Source organism: Hesperophylax consimilis, chromosome 1 (assembly GCF_061612785.1).
Source record: "Hesperophylax consimilis isolate HC1 chromosome 1, BYU_Hcon_1.0, whole genome shotgun sequence".
In the NCBI taxonomy this organism is placed as follows: Eukaryota; Metazoa; Arthropoda; class Insecta; order Trichoptera; family Limnephilidae; genus Hesperophylax; species Hesperophylax consimilis.
Window position 1 is genome coordinate 6310291 of NC_142836.1, and position 16578 is coordinate 6326868.

The 16578-nt window shown below is 34.0% G+C and overlaps 1 protein-coding gene across 1 annotated transcript in view; it reads right to left on the reverse strand.

Moving 5' to 3' along the window:
* Window positions 1-16578, reverse strand: part of SdhA (succinate dehydrogenase, subunit A (flavoprotein)) — a 42535-nt gene that overhangs the window by 11004 nt on the left and 14953 nt on the right. The window contains exons 4-8 of the mRNA XM_089641870.1: window positions 14563-14738; window positions 6513-6665; window positions 4955-5112; window positions 3589-3753; window positions 3193-3392 (exon numbers count right to left, since the gene is read on the reverse strand). Of these exons, the coding sequence (XP_089497996.1) occupies window positions 3193-3392; window positions 3589-3753; window positions 4955-5112; window positions 6513-6665; window positions 14563-14738 (852 nt within the window). The remainder of the gene's footprint in view (window positions 1-3192; window positions 3393-3588; window positions 3754-4954; window positions 5113-6512; window positions 6666-14562; window positions 14739-16578) is intronic.

The window sequence follows — 16578 nt, forward strand, 5'->3', positions numbered from 1 at the left end:
CAACTACCATACTTTTCTTCTCATTTCAAAGGAATTTGGTGCGAAGTCAAGAATTCATAAACGGAAGGACACAAGTATTGAAGAAATGTATCTATTTTTTGCAATAACCATGCTTATAACAAGAAACGAACACTTGACTATTGAAGATTATTGGAGTACATATATTTCTAAGTTCCCCTATTTTTGGCTAGATCATGAGTAGAGACCGATATCAATTGTTGTTACAAAATTTACATTTCTGTGACTCAAATTCGCTTCCTATAGATCGTCTTTATAAAATAAGGTTAATTTTAAATCACACCCGAACACTATTTAAAGAGTCTGTGATACCTTATGAAGATCTATGTATAGATGAAAGCATCATAGTTTTCAAGGGTAGGCTTATTTTTAAGCAGTATATTCCATCAAAAAGACATCGCTTTGGAATCAAAATGTTTGTTTTGTGTGATGTGAAAACTGGATACATTCTTGATTTCATAATTTACTGCGGAGAAGGCACGGAAATTCCAAATGAACAAAACTTGGGAATAACCGGTGCTGTTGTTACTACACTCCTAACTGATTATTTTGGCAAAGGGCACAATTTGTGGTGTGACAATTGGTACTCAAGTTCAAAGTTATTCAATTTTTTGCATTCGAAAAAAACCAATGCCTGTGGGACGGTAAAAAAGAACCGAAAGGAAATGCCAAAATTTATAAAAAATAAAAAAAGGCAAATTTGAGTCAAATAGCCGCAGTCCCCTTTTAGCATTAAAATGGTGTGATAAAAGGGATGTACATATGCTAACTACCTTGCACGATAACTCATTTAAAGAAACCACTAAAATAAATCAACTAAACAACCCATTCGCAAGCCCGCTTGTGTCATTGATTACAATAAATCTATGGGATGTAAAATTGTACCTACTACCTCCTACATATGAATTGTAAGTTCCTCCTGTCCTAAAATGAGTTCTGTAACTCATCGGGATTGCTCTAGCAAGAAATAAACACAATAAAAAAAAATAAAAAAACTGTTGACAAAAGCGACATGATATTGAGCAGTTTATTCTGTATGCGGTAGATCATAAAATGGTATAAAAAAGTATTTTTTGACATACTTGACCTATTTATTTTTTATTATGTATATAAGTACATTTTTGTTTATTTGTTACAATATATGATCAAATATTTCAAGACCCTTCTTCCATAGAAGCATTAGCTTGTGGCTGGAAATATATTTATTGAATTAATTTATTTTGTACACCCAAGTGACAGGTATGAAAAAATCTCTAGCAGATTAAATATAGCTCAATTGGCGGTTATTATGCAACTAGTTGAGAAATATAAACCAGAGATTTCTCAAATACCAGAGCCTAATACATCAGCCCACCTCAAGCCGTTTCAGGTTTTGCCTAAATATGCCACTAAGCATATGGCCGAATTTATTCCAACAACCGACAAAATAAAAAAACCGTAATCACGATGGTGTGTAAGCCGATAGAAAAATAAAAAAATGCAGTTAACGAGATACGTATGTAAAGAATGCGGTGTCTTTTTGTATCGAACCCTGTTTTAAAGTTTACCATAGTTCCAAAAAAATGTGACCGACACAGATTCCTCTATAGTGCTTTAATAATTAAATAATATTTTTTACATGACATAAAATTTATGTGTTATTTTTAAGTGTTGAGTTTTAGAAAAAGTTTTCATAACTAAAAATTATAAGTGATCATGGTGTCCCACTTCTGTCTATTAACGCGGTGGCCTAAGTACACACACGCTGAGTTTTTCCTCTCACTTTAATTCGGCGATCATCTAACACTATTTGGTGAAGTTTAGCAATGTTTTCGTCAGTAGTTGCAGTTTTTGGATGTCCCGAACGTTTATCATCTCCCAAGCTCTTACGGACACGTTTAAATTCAGCTGCCCAAAATTTCACTGTGGTCAATGATGGTGCAGAGTCCCCATTCACAGAGTCCAACTTATCTTTGATTTGTGTAGGCGTATTGCCTTTCAAAAACAAAAATTTAATAAGAGCTCAATTTTTTTCATTTTCACAAAAACACACACATCGACTCACTGAAACGACTGTCAACTAAAAACTGCGCGTCCAAAATGGCTGAAACTTTGGTGAGTAACTGTCAAAAGATGCACAACTACATTCACTAGCTTTTATTGACGAGTACCGCCATCTTTGCGTTGAGGTCGGAAACTTTTCAGACCACCCTCGTATATATACACGGTGTCCGGAAACTCGTAGTACAAGCGGGAAACTGGAGAATCTACACCACATGGGGAACCCAAAAAAACATAAAGTTTTTTGATTTGAGCATTTTCAAAAAAAAAAAAAAACCAAAAAAAAATATTTTTCGGCTATTTTAGGGTTAAAGTTTTTTCTGGTGTTTAGGGTTGAATAACAGATGTTTTAACCCTGCAGAGCAGAAATATTTTATGATTACACCGGGTTAAATGAAGGGTGATTTCAAAATAATGCTTCAAATCCGAGTTTCTTCATTTGTTTTACTTTCAAATAGTTTTAATTAGTTGGGTACTTTGATCTTCAGTAATAATTTATAAGAATTTGATTAAAAAAAAAAAAAAAAAAATCAACTTCAAACTCGATTTACTCGATAACGAAAGCTCAAATAAAAAAAAAATATACTACAAAATCGACTCCAAATGTGATGTAGATTCACCAATTTCCAGCTTGTACTACGAGTTTCCGGACACCCTGTATATTTTTAAAAATTAAATTTTATAAAATTGATTTCCTGGAATTGTATTTACCTACACATGCATAAGGCATTCATGTTATTAAAAACATCACTTTCATGGAATTCTTATTAAATTCACTCATTAACAGTCAATTAAAAAATAATATGTTCGAAATAAAACTTTTTCCGAAAACATGAAACTTAATTCATTACATGACATTATTAATGGATTAAAGGTGACGAAAAATAACAAAAATAATAGTAAATATATTGAATTATACTAATATAACAGTGAATTTGTCATTAGAATAGAAATTATGAGCAAAAACATGATTTGAAATTGCGCCAGTCTGCCAAAATGCAATGTTGCCAGTTCTTTCGTATCCAGTTAAAGACATTTTTTTGAACAGTCTTTACACAATGTGAAACAAGTGATTTTTTATTAGTAAGAAAAAGAAATGGCAGTCGAATAAGTAATGTGCTGAGATGTTCTGACCTGTCCCTTGTAGTTGGTGGGAATGCCGCCCATGTTATAGTGGACCGTGGGTAGTACGGGGATGGGGTCTCGCGTGACGTCTACTCCGGCGAAGATCATGGCCGTCTCGGAGATACCGGGCAGGCGCGCGTGCAGTTGCTCGGCGGGCAGGTGGTGCAGCTGTAGATACACATGGTCCTTCTGGGGGCCACAGCCGCGACCTAAACATTAAACATAAACATTTTATTATTTTAATGAGATGCCACACGGTACATTGTGAGCTGCCAAATAGCTTACAATAAAAAAGGAAATATTTTTTAGTTGTTGAACACAGTTAGAATTATTTCCATTAGATTCTAATTTTTCATTAAGACAATACTTGAAGTATCTTCTAATTAAAAGAAATGGGATACTAACCTTCTTTGATTTCGACAGTCATAGCTCTGGAGACAACGTCCCTGGAAGCGAGATCCTTGGCGACGGGGGCGTAGCGCTCCATGAACCTCTCTCCCTCGGCGTTCACCAGGTAGCCTCCTTCTCCACGGCAACCCTCGGTGATCAGACAACCAGCGCCATAAATCCCTGGAAACAGACGTAAGGAAAGGGCATCACAGAAAGGGATTGGGATCATTTCCACGTGCCTTAAGTGAAGTCTGTACCTCCAAATCAGTTGTTTAATTTTTATACATTATTTTTGCATGTGACAGCTGTTATGTCTTTTGAAAATAAGGTTTTGATAAAATTACATAACCTTAAATTTTTCAGTAGATAATTCGACAGATGCACAAGTAAGTTAGCAGAATTAGGTACTAATTTTGATTGTTAACCAGTTAATACAAATATGTAAGAGCGGGAGCACACAGAGAGCGGTCAGGAGTTCCGAGTTCCGCGTTCGGCGTTCATTAGAATGTTCTGATACTATAACAACAACGCACACAGCGGGCAGTCAGACCGCGGTGGTCAAAACGGAACGTCGCATTCTAAGAGTTCTTTTCCCGCCGAGGCAGAGAACGCCGCGATGTCTGAGGTTACAAACACGGAAAAGTTAATTGAATTGGTTAGGGAAATGAGTTTATTATACGATTTAAGTTATGTAAATTATAAAAATATAGAATCGTTGTTCATCTTTAAGTAAATCCTGAAAAATACTAGTAAATTCGCCTTGTTCTTCTCGCGTTGTGTTGATTGGGCGCACCCAATACTTCCTTTTCTTTTTAGAAGCTGCTAAGCTCCACAAGAGCAATAATTCTTCATCGGATGATGAACGTTCTAGTGACATGTTGCATATTATGCAAAGACCCAAACGAAACTAGAACGCGAGAATTTGAACGCCGCTTGTGTGCTTTGGAACTCTTGAGCGGTCAACGGTCACTAAAACGCAGAACTCTGACCGCTCTCTGTGTGCTCCCGCTCTAAATATTTTACATAAGGCATGCTATTATTATCAAATAAGGAGGCAGCATTCTGCTGATGTGCTCATTTCTGATTTCACAATAAGTTTAACGGTAATTGAGTTGATTTAAATTTAAAAATAACTTAATCCTTTCTTCTCCATAAATAAGAATCAAATTGAGATTTAAATTAGTAGCATCGATGAAATGTTGTGGAAGTTTGTCCCATGCTTCCACTACTCTATTTGCAAGGAAGTGTTTCCTAGGTTTGGATGCAAAAGGTGTTATGTTAATTTTTTTGTTGTTGATTAGATTGGTCAAAGATGTGAAAAATAAATAGAACATAAGGAGTAAAAAAAATGAAATTTGAAACTAAGCATCATTTAATTTACCTGTAGGATGGAACTGTACGAACTCCATATCCTGGTTCTGCAGACCAGCGCGGCTGATCATGGCAGAGCCGTCTCCGGTGCAGGTGTGGGCCGAGGTGCACGAGAAGTATGCCCGTCCAGCTCCTCCGGTGGCCAGGACTGTGTTCTTGGCTTGGAACCTGACAATAAACAATTGTAAATTATGACTTTGAATCAGCAAAACAAATGATTAACCTTTCGAAAAATGTTTACACACAACTAGCTTGAACCTTTTCCAATATTAAAGTTAAACCAAATAATATATATTTTATTATTTATTAAGACAAATTATTGCCAGGTGGCAATAAGCCCACCTTAATTGATTAAGGGGGGATTTCACCATGCTCTTGATAACTTATCTATAGGATAACATCTTAATATATAAAAATTTAAAATGTTTGCGCTCGAAAAGTAGTTGACCGATATCGCTGAAAATTTCTACATTTGTTCTTATTAGAGCCAGGAGTGTTTAGCGATTGGTTTGAATGGTACAAGAAGTCAAAGTTAACGTAATATCTCAGCACCGGAATGAGATACGGAGTTGAATTAAAGTCCATGTATTTACTACACATTGTTTCTAATAACTCTATAAATATAATAAACTCTGGGTTCAGATTTTAGGTATTCCTCTGTTATACATTTATGCACTGAATTAAAAAATAATATTTTACGTAGTTTTCAAATTCAATTAAAAATCAGAGATTTTTGTTAAAAATCGGAAACAAATACACCAATACAATCAACCGTGTGAAACTGCTACGCGAAGAGTATACGAGGAAATGACAAGCAATTGATGTCCCGCTTTAGTTCACTATGCGGGAACATGAGAAATCCACACGTCCGCAGTTGTATTTTGATTTAGACCATCAATATCTACGACAACATAGCTGTGTGTGTGCCAGCCGCCACCCGCCGTTAGTCGGCGCGGACCGTCGTTAGGTGTGGATCCCTCGCACATTATTTTTAGCATCTGCCGATGGTTTTTTCATGTTTTCAGCAATTAAATTACAATTATTATCACTTCTGATATAAAATATAATAAACATAAGCGATTAGCTATGAATATTCATATTTTTCCAATATTAAATCGCTTATTTTGAGATGTGTATTGACTACACAGCACCGGAACGCGTGGATTTTTTTAGCACAGTAAGGGAAAGGTTAACAGTAACATTGTGATATACAGTAGTGAATTGTAGAAGAAGTCGGAGACGTCCGAGAAAGACATTAGCAATAGCGAAGAATTGCGGGGCCCACTAGTATATTATGCAATAAATACTCGTAATAGGTAGAAAACTCGCCTAACTTCTATTATATACGGCAACACTTCGAGCACCGAATAGTAAGATCGGACTTTATAAATAAATATATTGAAAATATTAAATCGAAAATATACATTATCCTATGGTAATCAGGAGGATGGTGAAAAACGTCTGTAAACAAGTAAAAAGTGTAAAAAAAGTTTGTAAACATAAAAAAATATATTGATGGCTCATGTTGGTAATTGAATGATGACTTTTAAAAGAAATGAATAAATTACCTATGGAGGGTACCATCTTCCAAGCAAATGGCAATGACTCCCTTGCACTGTCCGTTTTCCATGATCAGGTCAAGAGCGAAGTATTCGATGAAGCAGTTGCAGTTGTAGCGCAGAGACTGGCCGTACAGTGTGTGCAACATGGAGTGACCAGTTCTGAAAATAAAAGCTTATGAGATTAAAATCCTCTAAGAATCCAGACTATACAATAGGTTGTTTACTGTCCTTCAATAAACTATGCATCTTTAATAAATGCCACCATATAAGGGGTTGAAGGTTGAGAGATTGCCCTACTGCAAATTTCAACACGAGGCAGAGCAACCCTAGAACTCTAGATTCTGACATTCCAACCAGCACGGAAGATTAATAAAGTTTTTTTAAATCTGCAGTAGTGTGCTAAATCTAATATAACTTTTAAACCCTATTATTAAACGTAATAATTTTTATTTACATATACAGGGTAGGGCAAAAGTAATCACCCTATTGGAAAACGCTATAACTTTTGCAAATGGCGTCAAATGTCAATTCGGTTGACATTTGTGAAGTAAACAAACGCAGAATACAAATCGACAAGACATGAATCGGTTTACTCCGCAAGAACGCGGAATAATTGTTTCCATTTTTTTGTGCAATAATTCGTCGGTTGTGTTGGCGCAGCGTGAATTATGAATTTGGTATGATGGTTCTCAAAGCATCCACCATGCGTTTTTTGAGCAAGGTTAACGATACCAGAACCACACACCATTTTGAAAAATCATTATGACGCCGATCGCTAACAATTTTTTTTCTAAAATTCGATTTTTTGTATGAAGATTTTCAGGAAATTTTAGTTTGGCCGTGCGCCGCACGTACTTCCTAAAAAATCTTCTACAAAAAATCGAATTTTCGAAAAAAAATAAAAATAGTTTTCAGCTAGTATAATAATATATAATAACATGAATAATTCCATTTTTTGTAATATTAGCACTCTAGTGACCCAAAAGTCACGAGCCGCCACTGGTTATGAATGGTTCAGTGTAGATGAGATATTTATCATTATCATTCAAATAAGATGAAGATGTTAACAAGGTAACTTTAACTATTTATTTCAAGGATAACAGTTAATGGGAGCACGACCCCAAGACTGCGCTTGCCAATGCTAACTTAGTTTACATTCATGTCCAAAGCGATGGAAATAATATAAAACAGACAAAGGTTAGTATGTACATAGTAAATACATATTTAAAACTTGTATGTGTTAAATGCGCAGTTAGATTATACAGTTTATACTTTTGAAACTATGTAATGCTTTTGATAACACACCGTATTGAAGGAATTTAATTAACATTAACCCTTTCACTGCTGTTTACAAGAACTGTTAACATTTATGCGCATATGTGTTAATAATTGGAAAAGTAATTTAAAAACGATCTTTAAATAAGCCATTCCAACATGAAAATGTGAAGTATCATATTGTCATTGTTCAGGCAAATGTCACAAAATCACAATAAAAATTTTTGAAATACTGCAAATTTGAAAGCTAAAATAATTTTTGAAATGTTATTAAATTCACGAGGTAAATTTCAATTGAAAAATCATAGGTAAGGATATCAAAAAATCGTAGGTAAGGATATCAAAAACAAAGGATATCAATAATAAATAAAATAATAATTTTTTCATAATACAAGAGGCTCAATTCACAACATGACATTATGAAACTGACAAACAGTAACACAAAAAATATTTAATGTGTTAAATTATACCCATGTAATAGTGAATTGGACAATAGAATAGAAATTATGAACAAAAACATGATTTGAATCGCACATCACCAATCAAAATTTATTTGGTTCGTGGCACTTTTTGACCACCAATCACAAACAGTTTCATGTACTTTGGCATAAGTTTTAACATTTATACATGAAACATCGATGATAAACATAAACTCCTGATAGTCCATAGTTGATTCTTTTCCCTGGAAATTAAACAACAGAAAATTATCGCTAAATGTTATAAAAAATATATGCATATTCTGACTGATTCGTTCGAACGACCCTGTAGCATATAAGTACGTACAATGTACACAGATAATTAAATATCACTAACCCTTGTTTTATTTTTTAAATATATGTCCCACGTACGTTTTTGATGTTGTAATTTGTGTTTTCTAATTAAACTTTTTTCCAAGGGTATTTTCCTCCCCATTTTTAAGCGAGGAATTTCTTTAAAATGTTATTAACTAGACCGGCGTGGACTAGACGTCCGCTCGCCGCCCTGTCGCAGCGGAGAATGACAAAATTTCGGTTTGCGCCGTGGTAATCACAAACAACAAACGCGAATCGACATTAATTACTATTATATACTTTAAGAATATATTTTTTGGTCACGAATTATTTCTGATGTTTCTATAATGTCTTGGTAAATTATTTTTGTAAAAAAATCAGAACTATCCAATTTGTAAGACCATAAATAAATAATCAAATTGATGGATTTTCATCACAAAACGCGTGCTCGGATTTATTTATTAGTAATTTTATTTGAAATAAAAACAAAATTTTTATACATACTTTTGGTAGATAATTTATCGATTGTTTATACTGTATAATTATACGATTTGAAATATTTGTTGTATAATACAAATTCACCTTTGAAAATGCAACAAATCTATGCATCGACCAATGGTAACACTTTATTATGATATGAAAAAAACATTATTTTTCAAAATTTAACGTCTTGCTTTGGTAGATAAAATAATGATCTTTCAAAATCAATTTGTGTTTTTTTGAAGAAAAGTGTCCATACGCCTAAAATTGGCCTAAAAAATGACAAATGTCAGGTCAAGTCTACCTATTTCGCCTTAAGAGTGGGTTATAAGGCAGAATGGTGATTTGCTGGAAAACGGCTCTCTAAAACGGCTTATTACTAGCTTTCGTATGTCATTCTCAGATTTCATATTTTTTGTTACCAAATAATGGACTATTATTTTTCAATCAGCTTATTTTTTTTGTAATTGATGTGGGCATTCGACCATAAAAAAATAAAAACATTGATATACCATACAAACCACTTTTAAAACTTCGATCTATAATTATCGCATTAATAATGATTTTACACAATATTTTTAATTTAAAATATGTATATAATACACACATCTGTATAGGTACGGCTTCTTATTATCGTTATGATATCTGTGGATATTAACAATTAAATAAATACTTCATCTTGCACCAAATTTTAAACACATTTCAGTTTTTTACTTATTCCGGGAGAGGAGCCCTCGTTAACGGTAGTGAAACTACACGCTCCGTGTTTGGCGGTGTATATATTTCGAAAATACCATCAAAATCTTTCATTAATGGGTCTAATAGTAGAATACTGACTCACTTGAAGCATTGTAATAATCTAAGGAAGCTACAAAAACAGTAAGTACTCACAAATTCTCTTTTTTCATGTAAATTTGTCGCATTGTATTTTTTCAACTGTCATATTCTTTGAAACGCATAAAATACAACATTCAATGTGCGTTCCTGTTCCAAACAGATAGCACGAACGTCATGATTGTTGACTGGCGCGCTCTTTTTGCAAGTGTGTGTGAGAATTCATTGTCTTTACGCGCTCTGACTAAGTTATGAGAGTGAACATTTTTTCGTATGGCGTGGTAATAAAACCAAAAATTACCATCTCACGCCGGATCATTGTTGGTTTGGTAAAATCGGCCGTTTTAAGTGATAACAAGTCAAGTTTTTCATCTTTCACGGTAAGGGGTATTAATATAAGGAGTAAACAAGTTTATTATTAATATTAACAATAATATTGCCTTTCTGCATATAAAAACGTAACCATTCACACACTGTAAAATCAGAGATATTCTATCTATGTGTTGTGTTGTAAAGTTCTAAATAAGTAATAATATTATTTTTCTCTTTGTAGATCAATACATGATTTATCCATGGCAGCCGGAAAAATATTCCAAACAAGGTATGCTTCAAGTAAAGAATTAATGAAAAAAGATTACTGTTTAGTTGTACTAAATAACACAGAATAATTTAACTAATATATAAATAAAAAAATAAACTTTGACGTCAATATTATTAATGATGTTATTAATATGTATAGATATTCTATCAAACATAAAATTTTGAAATTTATCAAAGAAATCCACCTTCGATTTTCTCGAAAACGAAAGCTCAAATAAAAAAAGTCATAACCCGAAATTGACTTTAAATTAGTGATGAGCCGGGTACCCGGTTTCGATCCGGTTCCCACAGGACCCGGTTCTCCGAAGGAGACCCGGTTCTGACAGCAAGAACCGGCTCTAATTTCAAGACGTGTAATTTTTTAAAATTGTTTACGTGATGAATGCTCTGCTATTTATTTCGACCTCTTGATATTTATTTTAACTGTAGACACAATAAAACAATGGTATAACGAGCTGTCTTGTATTTATTTCGTCGAAACAGTTGTGTCTCGGTATAATAACACGATACGTTATCCCACACTATGCGTCCGGCGCTGTGAGTCACTGTCACTTGTTGTGACTAGACTGCTGACTGCTGTCGACTGCGAGCTAGCTGCATGAACCGACGGGCTGCATGTCTCTCACTACCTCCACCCTACCCAGTCATGCGCACAAACCAAAATTCGTCTACCACACGCTCGCACAACGTGTTCTAATTAATCAGTGTGTTTTTTATAATTGTAGAGTGATTATTAAAACAGCAGCTACAATGACAAGTGCAGTAAAAAGAAAGGTGTCATTTTTGTTTGGGATTTTTTTAAAGAGCTACCAGAAGAACAAAAAGTGTTGTGCAGTCTTTGAAAAAAATGAAGACGTTTTTACAGTTTGAGAAAATTCGCTGGCATAACCACCGCTTAATAAGATCATTTTTCTAAAATTCAGGTTCGGATATCTCAAACAATACATGAGGGTTGGTGACTTTTGCCTGAATGGCGAAAATTCGGTAGCTTGTCAGGGAATCTGTTTCGTATTTTCATAATTATTTGCAAATAATGAATCATTATTTAGTTTAAAAGAATTAATTAATAATGTGTCTTCCTTGTAGCTTGCTGTGAAAACACTTTTTTCATTTGCAAAAAAAAGTGAGTGGGTTCTACAAGAGTGTGTGTTGTATTTAAAGAAATTATAATTAGTCTGTCGCTGTGGAAAGGTAAAAATAAACACCCATTTTTAATGAGTGTTGATGTATACACATGTCATTCAAATGAGTAAACCAATATAATAAAGATGGACAAAGTAGTCACGCAACCTCTGCCCCCTTTATAGCAAGTTTCTACCTACTGAGTAAGTAGATAGCGTGCGTGACTGAGTTTTTGACCTACTGAAGATCTTGTTTTTAATTGGTTTGTACTCAGAAGTGATAATTTATTATTACTTTTGAGTCCAAACCAAAAAATGGTTGAGGGGTGAGGGTCTTGACTAGCAAGCTGTAGGTCGCGGATTCAAATCCCAGCATGTGCAAGTTAATTTTATTTGTGTTATTTCACAATTTTTTACTAAAAATAATATTTTTTATTTATATAGAATTTGTACATTTATTTATAACAATTACAGGTAGCCTAAGACGTTATAGTAGTATATAATAGTATATTTGTGGCACGTTCCAGAGCGGAAGTATCGCTCTGGTGTAAGACCACCATTCAGAATTGAAATGGCTTTGGCCGTGTTTGGTGACCAGATCTGAATAACCAGGTAATCCACCTTCCTCTTCCAATCTCCTTCCCCTCTCCATTACCTTCAGCCTCACAACATATCCCAATTCCTTGTTTAAAATGTGTATTTCTTTTGTTTACATGTATGAAAGATGCTTAGATGAATTAACAGAGTGAAGATACGTTACCGAGAAAACCCCATGGTTCCAATAATGCTCCACTAATTTTCACGAAAACCCCATGGTTTGATACATTTATATGGTACCACTGAACTAGGTTCAGTGGACATACTTCAGCGAGCCGTTTATATACATAGTTATTTTATCCGTACACGAATATTCTTTGAATGGCTATCCTTTTCATAAGCGGTCCTGTTTTTTTTTTCAATTAGTAAGAATATAACGTTTCTTGTAACTAACTAACTAACCATCACGCCGTTTCTCCGCAGGGGTAGGCAGAGAGGACGGACCGCCAAACAACTCGGTCTTGGCACACACTTGTTGCCTCATTCACATTCATACATACTTTTCTATTATTCTGACTCTTGACATGGCCCATCTCAAGTATCTGATTCACTTGATCGTGCCATGTCTTCCTCGGGCATCCCCGACTTCTGCTACCATTTACATTTACATATATCCTCCGTTTACGTTAATACGTTTCTTGTATTTTTATAATTTCATTGGATAGATGTATAATTTTTCAAGTTAACATTTGAAATGTAAATTTCTTCTTTTTCGAAATGAACCTGAGGCAATTTAAAAATAAATAAATAAAACGAATAGAATAAATAGAAAAAATAAATAAAGCTGCATCCTACATTTATAATAATGGTTTCATTAATAATAATTCATTTATAACTAGGGTATCAGCTTGCTCAGGTAATAAACTATTTAACTGTATGTGTAGCCTGGGGGCCTAAGTATTCAACTTTTAATGTGCATTATAATACACACACTTATACATTATTGTTACTGATTTCGCTTAAGACCATGATTCTTATCACGATTCCAAAATTTCAGCCTGTTTGGTACCATAGAGCCCAATAAAATGACGTATAAATTTCGAACTCAGTAAGAATGATGATTTTTCCGGAAATGTAACTTTTTATGGAGTTATTATAACTGATTTCACTCTGGACTATGATTTTAATCACAATTCCAAAATTTCAGTCTGTTTTGTACCATAGAGCCTGAAAAAATGGCATGTAAAGTTCGAACCCAAGTATTGAACATATTGAACTGTAAAAATATGCAGATAACGACCACGGTAACAAGCATTAAAAGATACAGATTTAGGCCCCAGGTAATCCTACATAAAAATAATATATCCCCTTCCACATTCTTATCTATCCCCACATCTGCTGTTATTTTGCTCTGTTGTACAGCTGACATAATTACAAAACATATAATTTCATTTGTCTGAATATACACATCTATATCTGCCCCCAATAAAAATAAATTGATTTGTAATTTCCATAGTACCGTTTTTTGCCAAAAATCACCTCATGGGCCTTTCACAATTTTATTAATCAAATTAGTGCAGACCCGTGAAAAATCACACGATAGTCTGAATTCTCAGCAATATTTTTCTGTCAAAAATAATATTATATAATGTAGGTAGGTACTTTATTGCTTGTTTGAATTCTTCAAATAACAATCAGTTTGGAAGGCAGGATTGAGTACTGCCGCCCTGGGGACCATTTATTGGATAACCAACACCTCTGCCATAAGTCACCCCAAGAGGTTCGCTACGTTTGGTGATATAGCAGGGGTGCGCGGGCTCATCGGGTGAGGTGTGTTCAGGATGCGCCTACTCAGCAAATGCGTGGCATGCCAGATCGGGAGAGGCTGGTTTGGGGAGATCCTTTGACCTCTTCAACCAGTCTCTAGAGCCATCGCCTTGCGTCGCAGCGGGAGGGATATATTTATATAGACACACTGATCCTTAGATTTCTACCCACCCCTCGAACCTTTTTCCTTTCCAGGACTTCCTCTCCTTAAAAATACCCTCCACATAGCATCCCCAAGATGACAGAGGCCCAGAGGGAATATTTCCTCTGGGCCTCTTGTGTGAGGTTAATGTTAAAAAAAAGTTTTTTTTTCAAAATGACCCTTTTCAATAAAAAGCAAATTTCAGTTAAGGAATAAATAATGTACGTCACAGACAACCGAAATTAGGGTTTGAATATCGAAATAGGCTTAAAAACAAAGGATTTAAGTTTTTACTACAAATTTATCTTACAATCAGTCCACCTATAACCAACAACTACTTATAACTAACGTCTTTCAAAAACAAATGACATATAGGCGTAGTAGAGCGAACAGAAGCTCAATTAATGTCCCTGTTAAAAAATCCAAAATAAAGTATGTATAATGCATAAGGTTACATTTTTATGATTTACCTGTCTGCTACGGCACAGCATCTGTGGGCCTGTCCTCCCTTTCCAAAGTTGAGGGACTGACCTCCGAAGGCCCTCTGATAGATTTTCCCTTCGCTGGTTCGTGAGAAGGGAACGCCGTAATTCTCCAGCTCCACTACGGCCATGGGTGCCTCTCGGGTCATGTAGTGGATGGCATCCTGAATATGGACATATAAATTTGATCGATATAATAAATAAAAATATTATGTTTTAACCCCACTTGCCTCGGTTTTATGATATTTTGAACCTTAAAAAATGCTCCCAGCATACTAAAATATATTTTATTCGCTTGGCGAAAATAACGTACTTTAATATTATTCTAGCTTGTCGTTTCATCACTTGCAAACATATTTATAAAATTTTTGAAAAGCATCGCCAAATTCCGTTACAAAAGTCATAGTACAGTATTTATTTCCAGGAAAGCTTCATATGACTTAATTTTATTAATAAAATTAAAATAAAATTATTAATTCTTAATTTTATTAAAAAAATATTATATAATGAAGAATACGAAAATATTCTTGAGTTTTATTATATTTATATATGCAATTGTTATAAATATAGAAACAAATTTGTCTTACTAATTACATTCTTACAAGTCCGTTCAACGTTGGTGTGGTAAAGCCAGCTTCGAGCCTGTTTTAACCAAATAAACGCCATGGTAATAAATCAAGTTTTTCACTGTTTTGACCTTATGTGCTGCGTAATATTTACACCATGTTTTTTTAGTAAGGCTGAAAATCTGGTAACACGGTACAATTAACAAAATCATAATTTTATAAAAAACAACAGTTATTACGAAAATAGTTTCAGCCAGTGCACGACGGTCTTTTTTTTTTTTTTTTTTTTTTTTTTTTTTTTATTAACTCCACACAGGAGGCCCTGAAGAAAATAATTTCCCTCAGGGCCTATGTCATCTTTGGGGATGCTGTGTGGAGGCATTTTACCTTGGTATTCCAAAGGTTAGTAAGAAAATCAAATTATTTTTAGTATCATTATTTGTGTGATAGACAACATGTCAGTAAGTAGCTCTCAGAATAAGAATAAAATTTTAAAATATCATAAAATTTATTAACCACAACACAACAGATTTCAAGGAAAATCAATAATCATGTATTACTAAGTGTCTATGCAAATAAATGTTACAATCATAATAAAAATTATGTAAATAAGTCGGTTGTATGTGCACAAGTCACATATTCCAAAATAAACATAAAAACCAATGGGGTTTTTTTTATAGCTTTAACGACCGAAAGTTGGTGCATTTTAAAAATAGCTGTAGAAAATTGGCTCAACCAAGAATTGAATTGCACAAAAAAGAGAGTCTGTGGCTTTATGGGACAAGTTGATAGATATGTTAATTTATTTGAGAATGCGGGAGAGCACATAACAGAACTTTAAAAAGTTTCGAAAAAATTATTTTGCAACAATATTTATTTACCCAAAACATTTTTCATTATTTTTTATGTATGAATATTATATTACTGACATAAATTTCGTCACCACATTTATATGAAAAAATATATCACACAAACTGATGAAAAAAATAAAAAATAAATAGCACTTTTCTGTGCTCTTCACCAATTTTGAAAATAGAACTCTATCAAAAAAGGGTTTGGGTAGGTACCTACAATAATTATCATAAGAGAGTGCCTACCCAATTAAAAAGTATTTTAATTTTTCTTTTCAGCTATACAAATTACATTACATGGGTGATGTACTTTGAATAGTATTATTATGGAGGATTTTATTTTGTAGTGTACTGTGTACTTGTAATTTACTATCAGGGGGGTATAACTCCGATCAAAAATTGGAAGCAAAATATTGTGACGTCATATGATTGCCTAACTATATCCACGAATGAAAAACTGTGAAAATCTATGAAATAAACTTTCAGAGTTTTTCATTCGTGTATAGCATAATAAGTAGGCTCCAAATGAGAATTGTACTGTCTATATATTGGCATATCTATGGTTTTTCAGGACCAATTTGTTTCAT